This window comes from Amblyomma americanum, chromosome 2 (genome assembly GCF_052857255.1).
Source record: "Amblyomma americanum isolate KBUSLIRL-KWMA chromosome 2, ASM5285725v1, whole genome shotgun sequence".
NCBI lineage: Eukaryota > Metazoa > Arthropoda > Arachnida > Ixodida > Ixodidae > Amblyomma > Amblyomma americanum.
Genome location: NC_135498.1, coordinates 49,992,678 through 50,013,865, shown reverse-complemented (window position 1 = coordinate 50,013,865; position 21,188 = coordinate 49,992,678). Strand labels below are relative to the sequence as shown.

Genomic DNA, 21,188 nt, shown 5'->3' with positions numbered 1-21,188 from the left:
CGCCACGTGCATGCTAGCTAGGGCAGCTGTTCCATTCCGTTCTTCGCTATTCTCATCATCATCATGATCAGCCTTACTACACCCACTGCAGGGCAAAGGCCTCTCCCATGTCTCTCCAATTAACCCTATCCTTTGCCAGCTGCACCCACCCTTTGCCTGCAAACTTAATCTCATTTGCCCACCTAACCTTCTGCCGCCCCCTGCTACGCTTACTTTCTCTTGGAGTCCACTCCGTTACCCTTAAGGGCCAGTGGTTATCTTGCCTTCGCATTACATGCTCTGCCCAAGCCAATTTCTTTTCTCTTGATTTCGACTAGGATGTCATTAACCCGCGTTTGTTTCCTCACCCACTCTGCCCGCTTCCGGTCTCTTAACATTACACCTATCATTTTTCTTTCCATGGCTCGCTGCGTTGTTCTCAACTTAAGCTGAACTTTTTTCTTTAGCCTCCACGTATCTGCCCCGTAGGTGAGTACCTATACGCTATTCTATTTGATAATAACCCGGCAGATTCTCTCTCACCGTGCATTTCACGATTCATCTCGATCAGTGTTGTGAAGTAAAGCTCCTTTTTTCAATATTTTTTCATCAACGTCACCCTTCCTGCTTTTCTGCAGACCATCCTGAACTCGATGCACAAGTACCAGCCGCGGTTCCACCTGGTGCGGGCCAACGACATCCTCAAGCTGCCGTACAGCACCTTCAGGACGTACGTGTTCAAGGAGACGGGCTTCATCGCCGTCACCGCCTACCAGAACGAGAAGGTGCGTGCATATTTACAGCTAATTTCACCGAAAAAGATGAGATTCGGTACATATACGACGCCCGTACACAGGATACCAATGCACGATTCAATGCTAAGTGACTGCGACACGCAGAAAACACCGATACAGTGCCATATGCGTATACTGTAATAAAACACTGCCAGCAACACCGCCCACGACAATATACACTTATACATGCAGGGTCCGGTGCGCCAGCTTCTAAATTATCCATGTAAGTCACGTTTCGGCATTCAGCTTCCTGGGTGGTGCATCCATTTGAACTGTACAGATCTGCTCAAGACATTGACATGGAGTAATACTGCGAGTTGCAGGGCTCGAAGAATAACTTACTGCGCATCCCATGGATGCAGATACTAGACAGTTTTAGCTGTGCGTACGCAAGTGATTGCGTACGCAAAGCTTTACGGCGCTGCGTGCGTTATGCTGTCCGTTCCGAAGTATAGTTTTCGCTGACCGAGCGGTAGCGTCCCTTAGGCGCACGTAGCGCCATCTAGTGACAAGACGTCAAAGCACATCAACGCTCGGTTGAAGAAAATTTCATCCGTGATTACTGATAACTAGAGTGAGTTCATTGTGAGCCTTTTTTTGTTGCAAGAAGAAAAACTATGCAAATCGAAGAAAATGTAAGAACTGGCTGAAAGCCAGAAAACAGCTTCGCCAGGTGTCGTTGCTACGAGGAAAACACACTGCATTTAGTTAGACCTAGGAGCTTGAATATCGCCGAATTATCTAAAAATCAGGGGCTAGTTATCGCTTTTACCGCTACGTGTGGGCAAGAGTAGGTGAAATAAAAGCGAACCGCTACCATTTGAGCGAGCTATTGCGTCGGAGAATCCAGCGGCGACATGTATTTATTCCGAAGCGGGCGAGCAGGGCGCCGCCATCTTGTCAAAGTTAGCGTACGCAAGCCACGCAAGCGCCGCAACGCAAACTCCGCTGGCTAGCGTACGCACGCAAGACGCAGAGCTTGCGCTTGCGTTCTGCGCATGCGCACTACCGTCCCCGCAAACTCCTTGCGTACGCTAAGCCGTTGCGTACGCACATCTAAAACTGTCTACTATGTGTAAGCGGCTCTAACGTTCACATACCTTCGAAGACTGTCCGCAAGGTATGCGTGGATTTTGATTTGGAATTTCGTAACTGGCGTGATTGAAGAAGAGTGAACGACGCGGCGCATGCGCAGTCACTCAGGGCTAGCATATACCGCGGGAAAGGACGCCCATTGAGTTACTGCTTTCCAAACTAATAGTGCCAGTATGTGACACTGGCTGCGATACATTTGCATAATGCTGCCACGCTATTCAAGTTTCAGTTTTATCGCCGAGTAATTCCGAACCGCAAGAGACGACTTAACCAGCCCGCTGCTGCCGTGATAACCACCGGTTTTTCTAATGGGCACATGGGCGTTGTTTCCCCTTCATAAGCTTGCTTGTCGTAACAGCGGGTGTCGGGACGCCGGAAAAAGAGCCACCCAGTATCTGTGGCCTAACTCTGCGACCAGTGTGATACGCGACACGCTCGAGCACGCATTTGTTACAGTATCGAGGAACATATATACAAGACACGCACGAAACTTGTACTACATAGAAACGCGATAAGCATCAACGCCTTATAAAACAACGGTTTTACACGATACGCTCGAACAGCGACCGTAAAAAAAAAAAAGAAATGAGGGATTTTTTTCCCTGTTCCTTACTGCTAGTCACGACTTAGTTTTCCTGGTGGCTGCTTGTATGAATCGCGCATTTACAAGGACCAGGAGGAGAACTCGATTTATCGGTCAGTTGCGACATTTAAGTAAAGAAGAAAAAAAACGCACAAAATCTGGAACCACGGACCGATCATGCGTGCCAGCGGAGATAGAGAAGAAATATTGGCCCATGTCGAACCACCGTTCGAACCTTCGTGATCGAAAAGCGGCAATTAACGTTTTACCCAAATGAGCCTTCCGGACATATGCGCGAAATCGATAGAAAGCGATATAAAAGAAGAACCAAACCGAACCTGGTAGACAGAGAGAGAAAAAAAAAGAGTCCTATTATAAACGAGAACCACGCGCCACCGACTCTCCAGCGCTGTACAGAGCGCGCATGCAATGCACAGCACGCGCATGCGCGTTGCGCGTATTATATGCTTTCGCACGATATTAATCGCCTCATCTCGGACACGGACCGTGGAAGCGTGCTCGCTTCGGGGCACGTATACATATATACGTGCAACGTTCGCGATGAACGACACAATTCGTCTTGCGTGCGCTTATCGCGGTCTTTAGTCGCAATTCGCTGATCGCTGTTGACACGAGCGTCTTTGTGCAACATAACCGCGAAAAATGTGGCGGTTTTCTGGACGGTGAGTCCCCTGCATGGGTCGGAAAAAAAAAAAAGTCGCAGTTCCCGTCTACAGTTCTTTTTTTTTTATCTGTGTTCGTGTGTCTATGATAAGATGCTGAAAAATGAGTGCAGCCAATAGCTTGCACGTTTGTAATACTTTTCTTTTTTTATTTAGTTTCTGCGTTTCGTAAATCGCTCGGCTCGATTACGTTCTGGTTAGCCTTCGCGTGCCTTCGTGTCAGGCTTGGAGCCTCTGTTGAAATATTGCAGCCAATAATCGCGGAATACGGGCGCATCGCGCGATCATCAGCGCACCACTGCACTAAGGGGGTCGCTTTTGCCGCAATAAACTGGATTTTATCACTCCGTCATCGCTCTGCTGAAAAGCATAAACTAGTCTATACAGGTGGGCATGTGTTACGCGTGCGGTAGCTTGCTATACTCGCGATAGCAAGCCTGCAGACAACGAGCTTACAGCTCTCTCAGCTCACCATGCATGCATGCCAGCGGCTTGATAAAGCTGCGGTTGGTTTAGATATCCAGCGGACGCTTGGAGCTCTCTTTCTATATAATCTTTAACTCAATGCCAGACACGTAGCCAAGGGGGAGCCCGGGGGGTGGGGGGGGGGGGGTGGAATCAAGTTCTCCACCCCCCCTTCCCAGCATCAGTCCTCCCACTTTCTTAGTAATGCGGAGGGAAGCAGAAAAGTAAAACGCAAAAAAACACAAACATATTGCTTTGGTTTTATGGGGTAACGTCCGAAAACGACTCAGGCAATGAGGCACGCCCTAGGGGAGGGATACGGATAATTTCGACCGCCTGAGGTTCTCTAACATGGAATGACATCGCACAGCACACGGGCCTCTAGCATTTCGTCTCCATCGAAATGAGACCGCCACAGCTAGGATATTACTCGCGTATTTCGGGTCAGCAGCCGACCACCATAACCGCGGGCCACCACGATGGCACACACAGCAAAGAGGCGCGTGGCATGGGCTGCAGAGACGAGTGTTTTGAGGCGTTATGCGGGGGAATTTACTCTGCCTATGACAGAATGAATAAACTCATAATGATAAAATGAAAGAAATGAGGTTAAAGGGACACTGAGGACATCTATATCAATTTTTTTGTTAGTAAGATCCGATAGTTCGGTCTTCCGTGCCGGCTTTGTTGTCGCTTGTCCGGCGTGCGAAAGGTGCATTCAGTGCTAAGAGATTTGGATTCGACGTTTAAACTTTTCCCGCCGCTCTGATTCAAACTCGGGACTCTCTGATGACGAAATAGCCTAAAAGTAACGTAAATGGGGACTCCGTGATTCCTGGCGGCGAGCGGTGGAGCCTAGCAGCAAGCCGAAATGAAAACTATATACCGCCGGCCGTACGTTGAAAGCCTCTCGTCCCTTCGTTTACATTTGCACCAGCGTTACGATGATTCCAGTTCCCGTTTCCGACAAAGAAGTTCTCGCAAAGAGCTGCGGCCTGCACTTCAGCTACCTGAACCCCACACAGCATGCGATGCATTTGAGGGCTGAGGCGGCGGGTCTGGCTGAATAGTGCGGACGCGAAGGAGTCGCCAGCGTCGGCAGCAAGCCAAGCGCAGCTGCCGACGCTGTCACCGCCTAGCTGCGGTCACGACTGATGAGTTGTGACTGCTACTCACGGATATATTCAAATTCTGTAATAATAGTCCTCGTAGCGCTGCATTTATGCAGTCCAGAGTCTCGGGACGTTGACGAAGCGAACACGCCGAGCGGTGCGCTTGCTAACGTGGAGACCATGCAACATCAGCTATATCCACAGGTGTTTCCCTCGCCGCAGGTGCGTGTCGAGGTGTAAACTTCGTCCCAGGAGCACTTAGAGGGGCACTTCGAGGTTCCCTGCTGTTAACTGATGCGGGTCGAAAACGAAACAATGTGTGAACGCAAAGCGCGTAGCCGTGAAACACTAAAACATACCGAAACTCGGCTGGCCGCCTGTAGCGCCGCCAAATAAATGTTCTGTTTGGCTTGCAACATTCAGGCTGTCATTTTTTCCGCCTTGCTCGTGTGATAAAAGTGCACTAGCAGTTTCAAAGCAAAACTTATTTACTTCAATATCGATCGCACGTCTAACCTTCATGCACATTTGTCAGCCTCAGAGATGCATGTGTTTATTAAAAAATAATAATAAAAATGGAAGTTAAACGCTTTTTGCTAACCCCGGCATCTGCCATCACTGTGGCGGCGGCACCTGAGCTGGGGTAGTGGAAATAAAGGATAGCAGGCAGTATGAAGAAGTGAAATGAAAGAGGTGAGGGGACAATAATAATAATAATTGGTTTTTAGGGAAAGGAAATGGCGCAGTATCTGTCTCATATATCTTTGGACACCTGAACCGCGCCGTAAGGAAGGGATAAAGGAGGGAATGAAAGAAGAAAGGAAGAGAGAGGTGCCGTAGTGGAGGGCTCCGGAATAATTTCGACCACCTGGGGATCTTTAACGTGCACTGACATCGCACAGCACACGGGCGCCTTAGCGTTTTTCCTCCATAAAAACGCAGCCGCCGCGGTCGGGTTCTAACCCGGGAACTCCGGACCAGTAGGACACAGGGAGTGGTCATATATACACTATTTACAAAGGGTAACAATAAAGTTGTCCAGGTTGTGCGCATGTACATTCAAGAAAGAAAAAATAAAAATAAATACACACGCGCACAACACTTTGCATGCACACAACAGCTGGGGTGGAGTGCTCAGATACGTGGCGTTTTTCGGCTGTTTCGTCATCGCGCATGCACTTATACGGGATTGGCTAGTGGCAGCGATAGCTGTATATTAGCTCATGCTCTTTTTCTACGTTACAGGAGCTTCGTTTTCATAAAGAGTGGTATGTTTGTGGTTCGGAGTTGGCATTCTATCGATACAAGCGAACTTGAATTTCTCCTAGGTGTCCCTTTAATGAAGGGTCGAAGGGTAGCGAACGTTAGGTTAACAATGATTACTGACGTTTCTGTAGCGCGGAGAGCACTATAGCACGGAGCCATCTGGCTTTTTCTTCGTCCCCATGGTTGCCAGACAACTGCGATCTCTCCACTGCGCGCACTCACCACACATCGCACGTCGGAGGCTCGCTAACCATTTCGGTGTTCCGTATTGATCATTGGATCCATACGAAACGCACGAGACCTTGCGCTCCCTGATTTCTGCTAGAAAATTTATGGCTCATTGTCGCACTGTCCAAATTATGATTTTAATATTTCTGGCAAAAAAATAATTGTCTGGCCATGTGACAGCTCTGATTTATCTGGACGAGTACAAAACTAGGTCTCACACAAAAAAAACTAGAAAAACGTATTTTATTTCTGCGCTCAAAATTTTTCCTGAACAATATAGAAGCATTGCATTTTGGTGTGAGCAAAAGATAAGCTTCCAGCAGGAGAGTTTTATTATTTTTTATATCTTTCGTTGAGCCTAAAAAATTCCATTTTTACAGTTTTTACAGAAAACGTGAACGCAACATTTGTGAGCAATATAAAACGCTTCATCCGACACGTACTACGTGGCAAAAATTTTTGCAGGTGGTTAATTTTTTTACATAGATTAATGAAAACAAATTTCAAAGTTGAAAAAGAGTGCGATTTGCCGCGTACTTAGCCTTAAATTTCATAGTTAGGTGGTCCATGTAGAAATACAAAATTCAGCTCACTGCCTAGCTAATGTAAACGTAATTACGCTTAGTGATTGCTATCGGAGTAACGGAAGTTGACAGGAATCACTGCCGGTGATTGTTGCCCCGTAATACCTTTGCCCTGCGTGGCAATCTCTCGCCAGTTCCTCGAAGGCAAACGCCTGTCCTTTAGTGCTTTCCTTTTCCAAGTGGCGCCGAACAGCTGCAGAATCAAGTTGTTTTCTTCCTGTTGAAGTGAAGACTCGAATTCGCTATTAGTATAAACACTCGGTTTTGTACTAAATCGGGGTTCTGTACCACGATCGAATTCATGAGAAATGTTCGCGCGTTCGTATATCAAATCTGGTCGTGTTTTTGGCCTGTTACAGCCTACAGCTCTCCGTTGCATTGCAGACTACAGCTAATTACAGTCACCTCCCCGTCGGCTTCCCCGCGGAGGAGAACCCTTAATCCATACCAGGCTCACACGTGATACGCGCTCACTGCGGACGCGATTGTTAAATGGCAGTCCCGTTAGAAAGTCTACGGACTTCTCCCGCGGAAAATGACGACCTTGAGAAAGACGCCGACGACCGAGCGACAACAATCACGTGTACAAAGCGTAACACGGGTGCCCGCCTATCATCAGCAGAACACATGTGTGAATGCCCCGGCTACCGTGAAGGCAGAAAAAAACACATCAAGACACCATCTAACACCTCAAGCACCTCTCGACACCATTAGTTATCATCATCATAGGCAGCAGCATCAGCCTGACTAAGCCCACTGCAATGCCTCTCGGCCTGTCCAATATCTCTCCAAATAACACCGTCCTCTGCCAGCTGCGGCTATCATACAATGAATGGACTACACAAAGTAACGACGCTTCGGCCTGACCCACGCTGCGAGGCAGGCATTGACCTTCAAGTGTAGTCACCCTGTCAGCCCCTTCCCCTCTCCCATAAATAGGCCTTCGTACCTGCCCACCTTTATTGAAGATTTTTTTCACTAATTAAACTTGCAGCGGGCAGTTTGTTTTCAGGGGTGCCACTTCTCATGGTAAGTGCGCTGCAGCAATTACTTTACAGCGAAGTACAGTCCGCGGGCTCTGTTTCGCCGATAAAACGTGTGTGGGCTAGCGAGGAAACAAAGAAAGGTGGTCACTAACGGCGTGTCAGCTTAATCGCATAACCTGATTAAACATTGGCGCAGTAACGAGAAGGGTTGGCACCAAAGCTGTCGGGGCACACCGCGAGGTAGCGTTTTGGTTGTAATACGTTTGTATTTTACCATTCAGGAGGGTTGGCTCGCATGTCTTGAATATACTGGTAATAAATAACCAGGCGTCTCTCTACTTACGTGCTTATCTGTAGCCATCGGCTAGTATGTTGGTTCAGAAACTTTAGTTCGAAATTATTTCGTGAAAAAAGAAATCGCAACGAACTTCCTTGAAAAGGATCTATCGAAACATTAAGTTTAACGTATCATGTCTTTCATATTTACTGAATACGGTTTAATACGTAATTAGGGCTGAACCTGTGGCATGAGCAAATTTTATTGTGAACACCTTTACTAGAACACGCTGCTGCACTGCGCTGGATGCTCCACTAGTACGGCGACTTGGCTTAATACTGCGAAATGTTCTAGTCTGTATTTGGGATAATGGCTGTATTAATTGTACCTGCTCTCTCAGGTGGATAACTGCTAATATTACATATTTCAAAAGAACAGTGAAATTTTTCGGCTCCGGGTGATCGAGAGTCACGGCCCAAGAGAAGAAAACGCCAGATCTTCGAGTCAGTTGATACCGCGTCTTGTAAACACAGCACGTGAGAAGTATACTAATTCCGACTACAGTCAGAGCATGTTAGTATGAACTTTTGAACGTGTGAGTACACCGCAGATTAGGATTTTCAGCAGTGCCGCTATCTTGTTGTGCAGTGCAGTGGCTTTACAGGACAACAATAATCGGCGGCGATGGTGTTAGTTGAAAAACCGACAGCCGATGTAGCGTTTTACATTGTGCTCGTAGGTCGCGTAAATTTTTTCCTGAAAAAGAAATTGTATGAATGGTACTTTTGGGCTAAACTAAAGAACTAAAAAAGCGCATGAAACTTTTCTGTTGGAGGTTTATTCTTGGCCGATACAATGCAATGCTTCTATGTTGTTCAGGAAAAAATTTTGAGCGCGAAAATAAAAGAATTGATTTTTGTAAATTTTTTACCGGAAAACAGTTTTGCACTCGTCTGGAAAATTCAAAGGGGTTTTACATAAGAGGACAATTTCTTTTTCCTCTAAATGTTTGGCGGAAATAACTCTCCACAGTGCGACAAAGAGCCATAAATTATCTTGCAGAAATAGGGGTGGGTCGATCCAGCGCAAATTCTGGTGCGTTTGGCATGGACCCACATACAGATCGTTAATGTCGTGTATTTCTCACAAATTCCAACAGGCAGAAACAAAAAAGAATTTGCAGATACTTAAATGAGCCGCTGGGTGCAACTGCTGCTTCAAAAATGCATTCCCCATACGACCTGCCGGGCACCGAGAAGCCCACGTATTCTACTGAGGCTCCCTTCTGCTAATCTTTATCCCGTCTTCCGCTCTTCCTAAGTTCCCACCTGGATAACTTGGATAACCTCTCCTCCCATAGTTACGCGGCCATGGATGCAGTGTGCACTTTTTAATTAAAGAGACACTGCGGAAAAGTTGACCCAAATCGATAAGTTAATTGCCGCGCTCTAATCAAAAAGAGAATACCTTCGTCGAAAACAGAGCTTTTATAAACTATGGGGAAAACGAATTAAATGAAATAAAAATATTGCCATCACCGGCCGACTTCGCAAAGTAAAATGCGTAAAATGCATTCTACATCAATTTTTAGACGCGAATCCCAGAGGCTACTATACACCTCCATTGGATTCAAAGCGACGGCAACCCGTCATTTCCGATAAGGATGTCACGAGATTGAATCAGTTGGCGGGAAGATTTTTGAAATTGAATTTTCTCGTAGATAAATGCGCGTTTTGCTGCCGGCCAGACGTCAGCATAACCAGAAAGTGCAAGAAAATCAATTTTTACTAAGAGCAATATAGGCTGCAGTTGTGCTGAGTGGCCTTCACTTACATGTATTCATTTGTTTTCACCTGAAGGGCCCCTGAAGGCATTACGTGAAAGCATTACCGCTATCCAGGCGAGCTATCCAGCTCGGACTCCAAACTGGGTGCCCGGATATCTGGCGAGCGAAGCTCAGAAAGCAACTCTGCATTAATAAGCAAGGCAGACGGCCAGATAAAATGTGGAGCAGGTGTGTAAAGTGCGAGAATTGACGCTGAGTAAGCCGAGAAGTAGCACAAGTAAAAAAAAAATGTGGGGAAAGGTTCTCAGAAAGCAGCCAGGCACCGAACTTTGCAGGCTGCCGAAGGAAATGAGTGCACTATCTAGCATACGTGACTGAACGCTTCCGATGAGCCTGGCGATGCGCCCAAAACGTGGCGATGTATCAGCCCGACTGAGCGGCGACGAATAGCTCACCGCCAGGTGCGGAAACGACTAAGATAAGGAGATGTGCATACGGTTAGAGACTTTCGCTGTCGCAAATGACGTTTCAAGGGAGTGCGTGGTTGAGTGCGGTGCTTTTTAGAAGACTGTGAGTAGGCGCCATCTTATGCAATTAGAAGAAAGCATTATGATGTTCGTGCCTTTTTATGGTGTAGTCTTATCATTGCCGCCTGGCTTGATTTCACCAGAATGGCTCATTGCGGAGCAGTCGAGTGCGTGCAAGACTCAGTCTGAACGCCACCTGCATCCCATGGTTTTAGAACGCTCACTTTGGGGGTCCCCCGTACCCGGCTGACGGAGTCATATCAGTGAGCGCGCACGATGTGATGAAGTACTGTGAATGGCCTCTCTGCTCAATGAATTAAAGTCGCCCGTGCAATGGGCGCGATGGCACAGTGGTTGTAAACTTTCACAGTGTGCCCAGTGTACCCTGTTATAGTTACGGACTGCGGTCACGCGAAAAAGTCATCTACCTTCCTCTCTCCCCTTTCTATCTTTCCCTTTAAATGTCACCCTTCCCACGTGTAGGGTAGCACACAGGGCGTCTCTTAGTTAACCTCCCTGCATTTCCGTTCATCATTCTCTCTCTCTCTCAAATGTCAAGGAGTCTGTTCTTCTGGACGAGAATGATTAACCAACGCGAATATTACCGTGGATGTAGAGAAAAGAAGCCGTTTAATAGAGAGCTAAAAGAGAGAACACCGCGTTCAGACCCAAAGACAATGTCCAGGTTCGAATATATGTCTTGAAGTTACCCAACCTCGAGACAATGTCCAGATTCGACTATATCTTGGAGTGGTCAAGCTTCGGGACCGATATCAAGGACTCAGTTAAGACTCTGTATGTATCAGAAACCTGATTGATTAAGCACAATAAACAGGAACGCTGTGCTGCCTTTGCGCGTATATAGCGCACAAACAACCTCTCTAGTCGGTGAGCGGTGAGCATTTTTTGCCTTCTGGCTTCATTATCAACAATTGTCAAAAATATACAAGCCAAGGGGTTTGCTTCCAAGCCATGTGACGTGGCTCTTTAGCACATTTGACAGTCCTAAGCCTGGGAGGGTAGAGGACTTAAGTTCCTCCCGCCTTCCTGAGATTAGTGTCGCTGAGCATGCAAGAGAAGTTGCACTGCAGGGCTCAGAAGCAGACCCTATGGGATGTATACTTTCGACAAAGACTGTACAGCAGCGGCATTAAACGGTTCTCTTTCTAGGAGGTACAAAAGCGCAACTCCGAAAAAAGCGTTTCCACCTCCTTCCATCTCTTGCACCCGAGATCTAAAATGACGTACCGACTTCGTGTTTCAGCTCTTTAAAGTCGGAGGTTTGTATAGTTCGGCTGTTTAGATCATGCGTATAATGGCAAGACTATAGCGTCGCCACACCGACGCCGCCCCGTGCAATCAAAGCCCTTTCCTGACATATCTCTGCGCGGAGAAACAATCAAAATTGTGAGGACGGACCAACCCACTCTATTCGTGCGCTGTCACACAGTACACCGAATGACACGAGCGTAAAAACAAAACGAAGGGAGATACAAGTCGGTCAGTATGGACTTCCTGCATGTTTGTAAACAAACGAGGTGGCGCTGCAGTCGCTAGCGAGCTCGTGGTAGGCAAAAGGTCGGGGAGTGGTGTCGCGGATAGGTGTTGTGCGCGGGTTTTCAAGGCTTGTAGGCGCGTTTCCAGTTTCTGCGAATCATAGCAATGGTCGATGCTTCCAACTTAGTAATTTGTCGAAGTACACGAGCTCGCGTTGTCCACGTGCGACCTATAAATAGAAATAGTTTGCCACAGTGTATTGTATATATGGTTAGTAGTAAACATGTAGAAAGCGTTCCTGCCGTTTATTTATGCGCTGGGCATTGAATAAAGCAAGTTTTGACACTCTGCACTAGCCGGAATGATTTTACTTCGGGGCAGTAGTGAGGGGAAGTGCTGGCGTTGTTTCGTCGGAGCAGACATGCGCTCATCGTCTGCTGACATACGTACGTGTCGCGCTGCGCGAAAAGTGGGGACAGCGTCGTGTCCCCGATCTCCTGTCTCGCTTAGCGCTGTTTTTAGCCGCATGACCACGCACCAGCCAGACCGACTTGTCCTCTTGTTAAGCTGGTCGATTTGATGAAAATTTTTTATTTCTAGAATTATTTTCTTTCCTAGCCCTGAAGTCTAGTTTCGTGACGAAAAATTATAGCAAAATATTGAGTACAAATTTATAAATTACGCTTTTTAGAAGTGTGGTCGTCAAAAATTGTGAGGTAATTTTTTTGATTTCAGTGCCGCATTTCTTTGACCAAAGCGAAAGCGAAGATGCCATAAACGAGGGAATAAACTTTAAGGTTCGTTTTCTGACCTCTCACATTTTCTGCGACGGGATCACTCACCTTCGTAATTCGCATGAAAATCAAATGATTCCATTTGTCGCAAACTATTCCTGAGACGTTGAGGAGCGTAATAAATCTCGATTTTTTTTTTCTACACGTGCAGTATTGTGTTAGTTATTTTTTGTAAGAAACGTTTTCATGTAACTATGCATGCATAAGTACTGATCATATAGAAAAACAACTAATCGCGTCATCATACAGAACAGGGCTTTATGCACATGCTGGCATAAAAAAAAAAAAACTGCGCACTATCTACTCAATTAGATACCTAGCTTGGGGGGACTTGACGATGGTGTTAATTATAATTACCCAGAACTGCGCCAGGTATAGCTATAAATAAAAGGAATGACTGAAACTAGCGTAGGAATTTCATATTTACACCAAGTTTAGTTACAACGAAAACACTTTTCATGCCGCGTCCCCTCTCAATCTCGCCACGTGTCTGTTAGTAGCACGCCTGCGGCTGCTTCTTTCCAAACAAGCTTCGCGATCATGTATTACCTCATGAAACATGACACATGCATGATGCAATGAAAAAGCATATGGCGTTTAGCACACTTAAGGTACGCTATTCTAAGCACACCAACGCGACCGCGCAAGATTGACAGAACTTACCAGACTTCTTTCTACTCGAATGAAATAATTACGTCGTCATATCAAGAAACAGTTTCAAGTAACTATTAAATGTCACAAAACGCGCCATTTAAACATGGTGTGCTATTAACAAAAAAACGCATTCCTTGGGGGCGAGTGAACCTGTCGGCGCCCCGTGCCCTCCGGCTCAAGGTTATAAGTACGTGTGCGCTACATATGTCTTTTTTTTTCCTTGAGCAATTATCAGCCTACTATCCTGAAGTTCAGGTGAATGAACGCAGTAACTTGCATGCTATTAAGTGCATTGAGTGGCAGTGCCTATCGACTCCCAGACTTCGCGCTTTACTACCGTGGCCCAATGCCTGTTAGCCAGTTTCCGAATGCGGCATTTATGCGCGAGAAACCTATCGAGGCTAATTTAATATTTTTTATGCTACTACGCGGATCCAGCAGTGACGCAGCTGGTCAATACATGCTGCTTCTGCAGTGCACAGGCTTGAAGCAGCCGCCGGTAACTGCGGCAGCTGCGGTAGGCACGGGCAAGCGGAACCTGTTTTGCCTACCATGCGAAAGTCGCTGCTAACATCAGCGCCACCGCATCTTCGTGACGTCGCGGGGTGAAGGAGGTCCATACCTCAGACCGATGGTATACAATCACAAGCCCCACGCTAAAGGATCACGCTGGCAGGGAAAACAAGCGCACGCGACGAGTAAGGCGAGCAGGCTTTGGCACGCTCATGGTGCAGGTAATAAACCTGATTCTCTCCGCGCGTGATTTATGCCACGACCTCCTTGGTTCATACCGGGCGAAGGGAGCACGCTCACGTCTGGTGTCGCTGTGTAGACACGTACTATACCTGCACTGTCGCAGCGGAAACGGCGCAGCCCATCCCAATACGGCGTCCAGTGAGCAGTGCACGGTGCACATATACACTCTAAACAGAAAACAGTAAAAAGGGAGTAAGCTGTACTCTAGCGCCCTCCCTTTCATAAAGGGTATGCGCTAGAGGAGAGTTTACTCTCTTTTTACTCCCACATAGTCGTGCAAGTGTCTACAGAGTGTGCAGGGTGTTTCGACCAAGACTTTCTGCAATTTTTAAAAATATGGTTTTTGATAGAAGTGCGGTTTCTTTTTTGTTTTGGCATGGCATTGTCAGCGGCTTAGTACATCAGAATTCAGCCAAGACTCGCTAACTAGCAGGCTGTTTTACTGATATTAAATAGTTAACTTTTTAACTATTACTGTTAGGCCCCTTAATTAGTGAGAGGCGTGTACCCCGCTTTAAGTAACATCTATATCATTTTTTTAGAATTTCGGAAACGTGGTGACCCTCGCCGCTGTAACCCAACAAATTTCGGCTACATCGCGCCAAAATACATGCGCCTTCGAGAAGCTTGCAAGCTAAGCAACCTCTGCAGTGCACGTAACTCGTCGAAATAGCCAATATTTGTTGGGCCTCAGCGCCGACGGATAACCGCGTTTTCGAAGTTCTAAAAATTGATATGGATGTTGCAGTGGGTACACGCCTCTCATTAATTAAGTAGCCTAACAATATGGTTAAAAACTTAACTATTCAATATTAGTTAACCATCCTGCTAGTGAATGCTTTGCCTGCAAGCTTACTACATGACAAATTTGTCATCAGCTTGATTAAATGCACTGTTATTGCTGTCTATACGCTGTCGCTTTCTTGTGCCTTACATCACTCGGCCGCAGAACAAGCGCGGAGTAACACGCCTCCCTTTATTTTGACTTGCGGACTACTTCGGTACCTTTCACAGCGTTGCACCTGATGTATGAAACTGAGTATAAAAACCCGTGTGCTGTGCGATGTCAGTACACGTTAAAGAACCCCAGGTGCTCGAAATTATCCGGAGCCCTCCATTACGGCGTCCCCCATAGCCTGAGTCGCTTTGGGACGTTAAACGCCATAAACCAAACCAACCAAAGCGTCACCTTGAGGTGTGCCCAGACAGCTTTGGTGCCAGCTCTTCTCGTTACTGCTCCAAAGTTTAATCAGGTTATCAGGTTATCAAGCCGACGCGCCGTTAGTGACAGCAAAGTAAACCAATTTATTTTTATATCCCTCTAGCGCACACAAGTTTTATTGCCAAAACAGAGCCCGCGGACTGTGCTTAACTGCTGCTAATTGCTGCAGCGCACTTACCATGAAAAGTGGTGGCCTGGAAAACAAACTGCTAACTGCAAGTTTAATTAGTGAAAAAAATTCTTTAATAAAGGTGGGCAGGTACGAATGCCTATTAATGGGAGTGGGGAGGGGGCGGCAGGGTGACAACATTTCACGTTCAATGTCTGCCTCGCAGCGTGGGTCAGGCCCAAGCGTCGATGGTGTAGTATACATTCACGGCATGTGGCGACGTGTGTCTGGAGGGCTTTGTCCTACTTCGTGGTAGCCGGGGCATCCCCACATGTGTTCTGCTGATGATAGGCGGGTACCCGTGTTACGCTTTGTACACGTGATTGTTGTCGCTTGGTCGTCGGCGTCTTTCTCAAGGTCGTCATTTTCCGCGGGAGAAGTCCGTAGACTTTCTAACAGGACTGCCATTCGACGATCATGCCCGCAGTGAGCGCGTATCCCGTGTGAGCCTGGTATGGATTAAGGGTTCTCCTCCGCGGGGAAGCCGACGGGGAGGCGACTGTAATTAGCTGTAGTCTGCAATGCAACGGAGAGCTGTAGGCTGTAACAGGCCAAAAACACGACCAGATTTGATATACGAACGCGCGAACATTTCTCATGAATTCGATCGTGGTACAGAACCCCGATTTAGTACAAAACCGAGTGTTTATACTAATAGCGAATTCGAGTCTTCACTTCAACAGGAAGAAAAAAACTTGATTCTGCAGCTGTTCGGCGCCACTTGGAAAAGGAAAGCACTAAAGGACAGGCGTTTGCCTTTTAGGAACTTGCGAGAGTGTTCCACGCAGTGCAGTTGCGTTACGGGGCTGCGATCACTGGCGGAGATGGCGTTCAACTTAAAAATTGTTTTTAGCCTAAAACAAAAATATTCTGATAAAAATCGATAAGCGTAATGGTAATTGCATTAGCTATGCAACCATCCCCATTTTACATTATTACTTGGAACTCCTCACTATGGAATTTCAGGTTGAAAACGCGGTAAACCGCACTTTTCTGGAACTTGGGAATTATTCAATTGGCTTATTGTGTTCTATTCGGGTTCATACATTTTTACTAGTAGTACAGACAGGCGATGAAGCGTTTTATATTGCTCAAAAATATTGCGTACGCTTTCTATAAAAACGGTACTTTGTTGGCTAAAGAACGAAAAAATACGTAAAACTGTCCTGCTGGCGGTTTTCTTTTTTTTTTTGCTGATAGCAAAACGCAATGCTTCTACATTACTCAGGAAGAATTCAGAGTGCAGAAATGACCGAACTTATTTTTTTGTAAATTTTTTAATGAGGGCTAGCTTTTCACTGGCCTGGAAAATTCAGACAGCTATCACATGGAATTTTTTTTTTGAAAAATAATAATGGAAATTACTTTCGACAGTGCGAGAAAGCCAAGAAATTTTCTAGAAGCAAAGTATGCCTACTTGCCGATAACTGTATGATTATAGCGAACGTGACTGTTTTCGTGACGTCATCCCAACCAATGACTGCGCGAGGACCAGCGCTTCCATGACGACAGCCGCACATGATACGTAGACTGATTATAGAACCCAACTATAAACCAAGCCCAATTTGACGCAGCCAGCCAACTTCCGGTCACTGCGCCCGCCCCTTTCCCACGTATACCCCCGCCCCCCTCGTTATGATGAGAAATCCGCACACCCGTACATAAGTGCGCGCAACCAACCACGGTTACGTTCGGTTACGCAACGGAGCATGGTTGCCCCAGGCCGAAGCGCATGAAGCCTTAACCACGAAGCCGGTGCTGAGTGCGCAGAGCGGCGGTAGCTATAGCAAGCATACGAAGCGAGCGGTGGGGGAGGGGGCGATCACGTTTCGACGCCGCGCCACCGTGCACCAGGGAGGGGGGGGGGGGGGGCGCATGCGGCCATAACTCGTCGCGATAAATAGGCGCTCACCCGGAAACCACCGCCACGCGACACGTGCGCAGGTGCCCGCGAGCATGAAGGCAGGCGCGACACTCATGGGCGACCGACACCACCGCCACGCCCGCCACCGGCACTGAAGCGCGCTCGGCCCTGTAGGTGTCGCACTCGCATCTTCCTTTTTTTTTTTGTATGTTCTCGATTTTGTCACTTGCCTCTTTACAGCGTCCTCTACGCTCCCTTACCTTGCTTCTGCTCACGTTCGTATGCATGCACAAAGGCAGCGCGTATAGAGGGCGTACGTGTCGACCCGACGCCAACGCTAACGTCGTTGGTGGCGGCGACAACATTGCGCGTTTGCCAGATTAGCTGTCTCCCTCCACCGCGCTCAGCACTTCCTCCTCCGACACTCGCCCCCCCTGGAAGCGAGCGCGGCTTCTGCGACCGCAGCCACCCCTCTTGTGAGCGCCGGCCAACGCACGCGGAGACGCGCGGTCTCTCATTTCAGTTAATCGAGTAAACGTGTAAGCGACGACAAGCGAGGCGGCTGCGGCGACGTGGGAAACGCCGCGACACCGCGCGGGTCACTCGAGAGCGCACGGCAGCAGCCGAGCTTGTGTGGGCGTTCTTCGCGCTCTGCTTTTTGTGCTTCCGAACGTGTGGGGCACGGAAGCGGGCGACACCGCTGCTAGAGGAACAAGAGCATCAGCAGAAGCGGCAGCAAAAGCGACGGCTTGCTTCGTTAGGCTGATTAACCGCTCCGCCGTTCTTATTGCCGCGTTGGCGCCCTGCCCACCACTAGTAGACCCCCCTCTTCGGGAGTAGCTCTTGCTGCTGCTCCTGCTGGCTCGTTTGCCTCTGTTCCTCCTTTCGCGCGTACGCGCGTGCTGGGATACTCGCGGAAAAGCGGAGGCGACAGTTGGCGACAGCGCGCGGGTCGTGATTTGGATTCGAGATTGGGGGTGCGACGGCGTGTTTATCTCGGCGCGGTTTCGCGCGCATCTGCTCCGTGCGTGGCGCGTGGGGACGAACCGGTGCGGGGGTTGCGGGGTGCGAATTCCTAATTTTTCTAGCTCGGAACTGGCAGTGTGTGGACAGATTATTGCACTCGCGGCGTGCCGGCGTTGCTGTTCTCTCTCTTTTTCTCTCTTCTGAATCATGGTATCACCCTACGTAGTGGTGGAAGCTTCGGCAGCACCACTGCTTTATGCAGTGCCAGTTTACCGTCTTAGGCCCGTTTCACATGCTGCGACTGGACCGAAAATATCCGGTGCAATAGGTGAGGCCGCAGTGCGATTTTCGGTCACTGCTTGCACATGCGACACCGACACAACGAATTCGGTCGGAGGGACAGGCAAGGTTTCTTGATGTTTGCATAGGCAACGCATTATTAAACGCGACAGAAATGTCACACGGAATGTGTTGATGATTTTATGGCCAGCGTATATTTAGATGCAAGGCAATATTTCGCATGTTTTGGTTAGAATAAAGAGTTTTGCTTCCACCGCGGCAACAGCTCCCTCGTGACCCCACGTCGCACGCCGTCTCGGCGCTCCCCAATGGTCAGCCGCAGAGCGAACACACCGACGCTGCGACTGAATTCCAACCGGACGGAACTCGATCGCAAGCCGTCTGCGACTAGACCGACGGCCCTCCCCAGTCGCAGACCGACGGAATTCGCACTGTCGCAGGAGAAAATCGCATTCATGTGAAACGGGCCTTAGACCTCTGTTTTTGTGTTATGGGCACCGGTTTCTTTCTGTTGGTGTACAGGATGTATATAGGCCCTCTACCGTTGCTTCCATGCGAACTATATGCATCGCAGGGCTTGTCCTGCACCCTAGAATGTTTTAAAGCGCGTTCATATAGCGGGAAGTATGTTAATTAACCTGTACCCTAATCATCATGCCTCCTCAGTGATTTCATTTTGCTCCAAAGTGGTGACTCATGAGGCTGTTTTCATTCACTGAGGTTTATGTCAGAAGTCGTTGGAATCCTTTTTCGCATTCGGCTGCGATGTCATGACTAGTTACTATAACGTGTAAGGTTGGAGCCTGCGCTGAGAAATAGTTACCGTTCCTTCTTATCATGCTACTCCTCATTCCACTGAGAGGCTGCAAAAACAAGCTTCGCGCAGGGCTTCCTATACATGACGCACTAAACGGCTCGTTGCTCAAACGGGCACTCATCCCTCTCCCTGCTTCCTCTCTCTCTGCTGCATTAGAGTCGCCCTCTCGCGGAAGGCGCCGCCAGCGAGTCTAGACGGACGTCTTAATCGTAAATCCTCGCGCGGGCCCCCCCGGAAGGCGACGCCTTTCTGCGGCACGACAAGGGAGCTCAAAACGCTTCTCAGGAAAGGTGTGAAGAAGCGACCAACGGCGGCTCTCTTCCCTCGCTGGCGACGACAGTAAAGTCGCCTTTTCCTTTGCGGATGCACCGCCAGCCTAAGCTCGCTCCAGGAACATCCCCGGGTGGGCCACCTAGGAAGGCCTGCTCAAGTTAAAGAGGAGAGGGAAGAAGGGGAGGAAGACTTCAGAAAAGAACGGAGCTGAGGGGGACGAGACGGTAATTGACCAGCCTCAGCGCGACGAGGCACTGTTCTCAGTCCCGTGTATCAGTCCTTCTTCCACCCAACCTCTTCGTGCTGAAGACCTCGCGAGAATTACCTCGCCAACAACGGAGCAACGTCCAAAGGGTCCTCCTTCGTTGGAACCCACAGCGGCCTGGAGAAGCCGTTCCCGTCGGAAGAAGCCCTGCGTTGTGTGTGTCTGCGTGTGTGGGGGGCGGGAAGGGGGTCCGACGAGCGACGTCGTTATCAGCGGACGGCATCGGGCCGGGCTGCCGAAAGAACAGCGCCTCGGCTGCTTGCCGCAGCCACAGATACGAGTGGGTTTCTGACGACGACCACGACGCCTCTGCGGGAGGACTCGTGTTGGCAGCAGCGACAGCTTCGGCTATGGCTTCGGCTACACCCACCCACTCGGAGAGCGCGCGCGGGAATACTCTCTTCTTTTCGCGCGAAAAAATGTGTCGGAGACCTTATCGCCGCGTGGTTATCGGGTTCCGTGATTGTTTCCGCGAAGCACTCTATGCGTACCCACCGCGCGAAGAGCCGCCGGTGATCGCTTTCCTGCTGGCATGCGCTGTGTGTCTGCGTCCCGTCCCGTCTCGCCTTGTTCAAAGTGTCAAGAGGCGGCCACCTTCTCTAGGGCCACGGCGCCCGTCCGAGCAGGGCGTAGTTGGTCTTCGTGGTCTTTACTGTCAGCTTGAGACTACGCCGAATGCCCTGGCGCCACAAGTCTCGGAGTGACCGCCGTGCCCGGCTTTTGTCCGTAGTGTCCCCTGACATGCCATTCATTCCTTTGGGGAAGTTGTGTTATGATATAGAAGCCAGTTTGTAGCTAGAATTCGAAAAACATCTAAGAAACGCTGCAAAAAAGCTTTCGTTTTCAAATATTTTCATTGGCCGTCTTTCTGATGCAGGGAACTCCGCGATTCATCCGCTTTTGAATTAGATGAAGCAGTAATAATTGTTTTTTTTTTGGAAATGAAATGGCGCAGTATCTGTCTCATATATCGTTGGACACCTGAACCGCGCCGTAAGGGAAGGGAATAAAGGAGGGAGTGAAAGAAGGCAGGAAGAAAGAGGTGCCGTAGTGGAGGGCTCCGGAATAATTTCGACCACCTGGGGATCTTTAACGCGCACTGACATCGCGCAGCACACTGAATTACTCTTCTTTGTGGAAGGGAGCGTTCTGCACCTTGTTGACGGGGACCGGCTTAATCTTGTTACGTTGCGATTCCACAGCAAAGCTGAGAGTTTCTTGCTTGCAAATAACAATGGCGCCTTTT

At 48.5% G+C, this 21,188-nt stretch overlaps 1 protein-coding gene across 2 annotated transcripts in view; it reads left to right on the top strand.

The window, feature by feature from the left end:
• LOC144121190 (uncharacterized) overlaps window positions 1–21,188 on the top strand; it is a 132,272-nt gene that overhangs the window by 71,273 nt on the left and 39,811 nt on the right. For both annotated transcript variants that reach the window (XM_077654261.1, XM_077654262.1), the window contains exon 3: window positions 618–764. In XM_077654261.1, coding sequence (XP_077510387.1) covers window positions 618–764 — 147 coding nt within the window. The remainder of the gene's footprint in view (window positions 1–617; window positions 765–21,188) is intronic.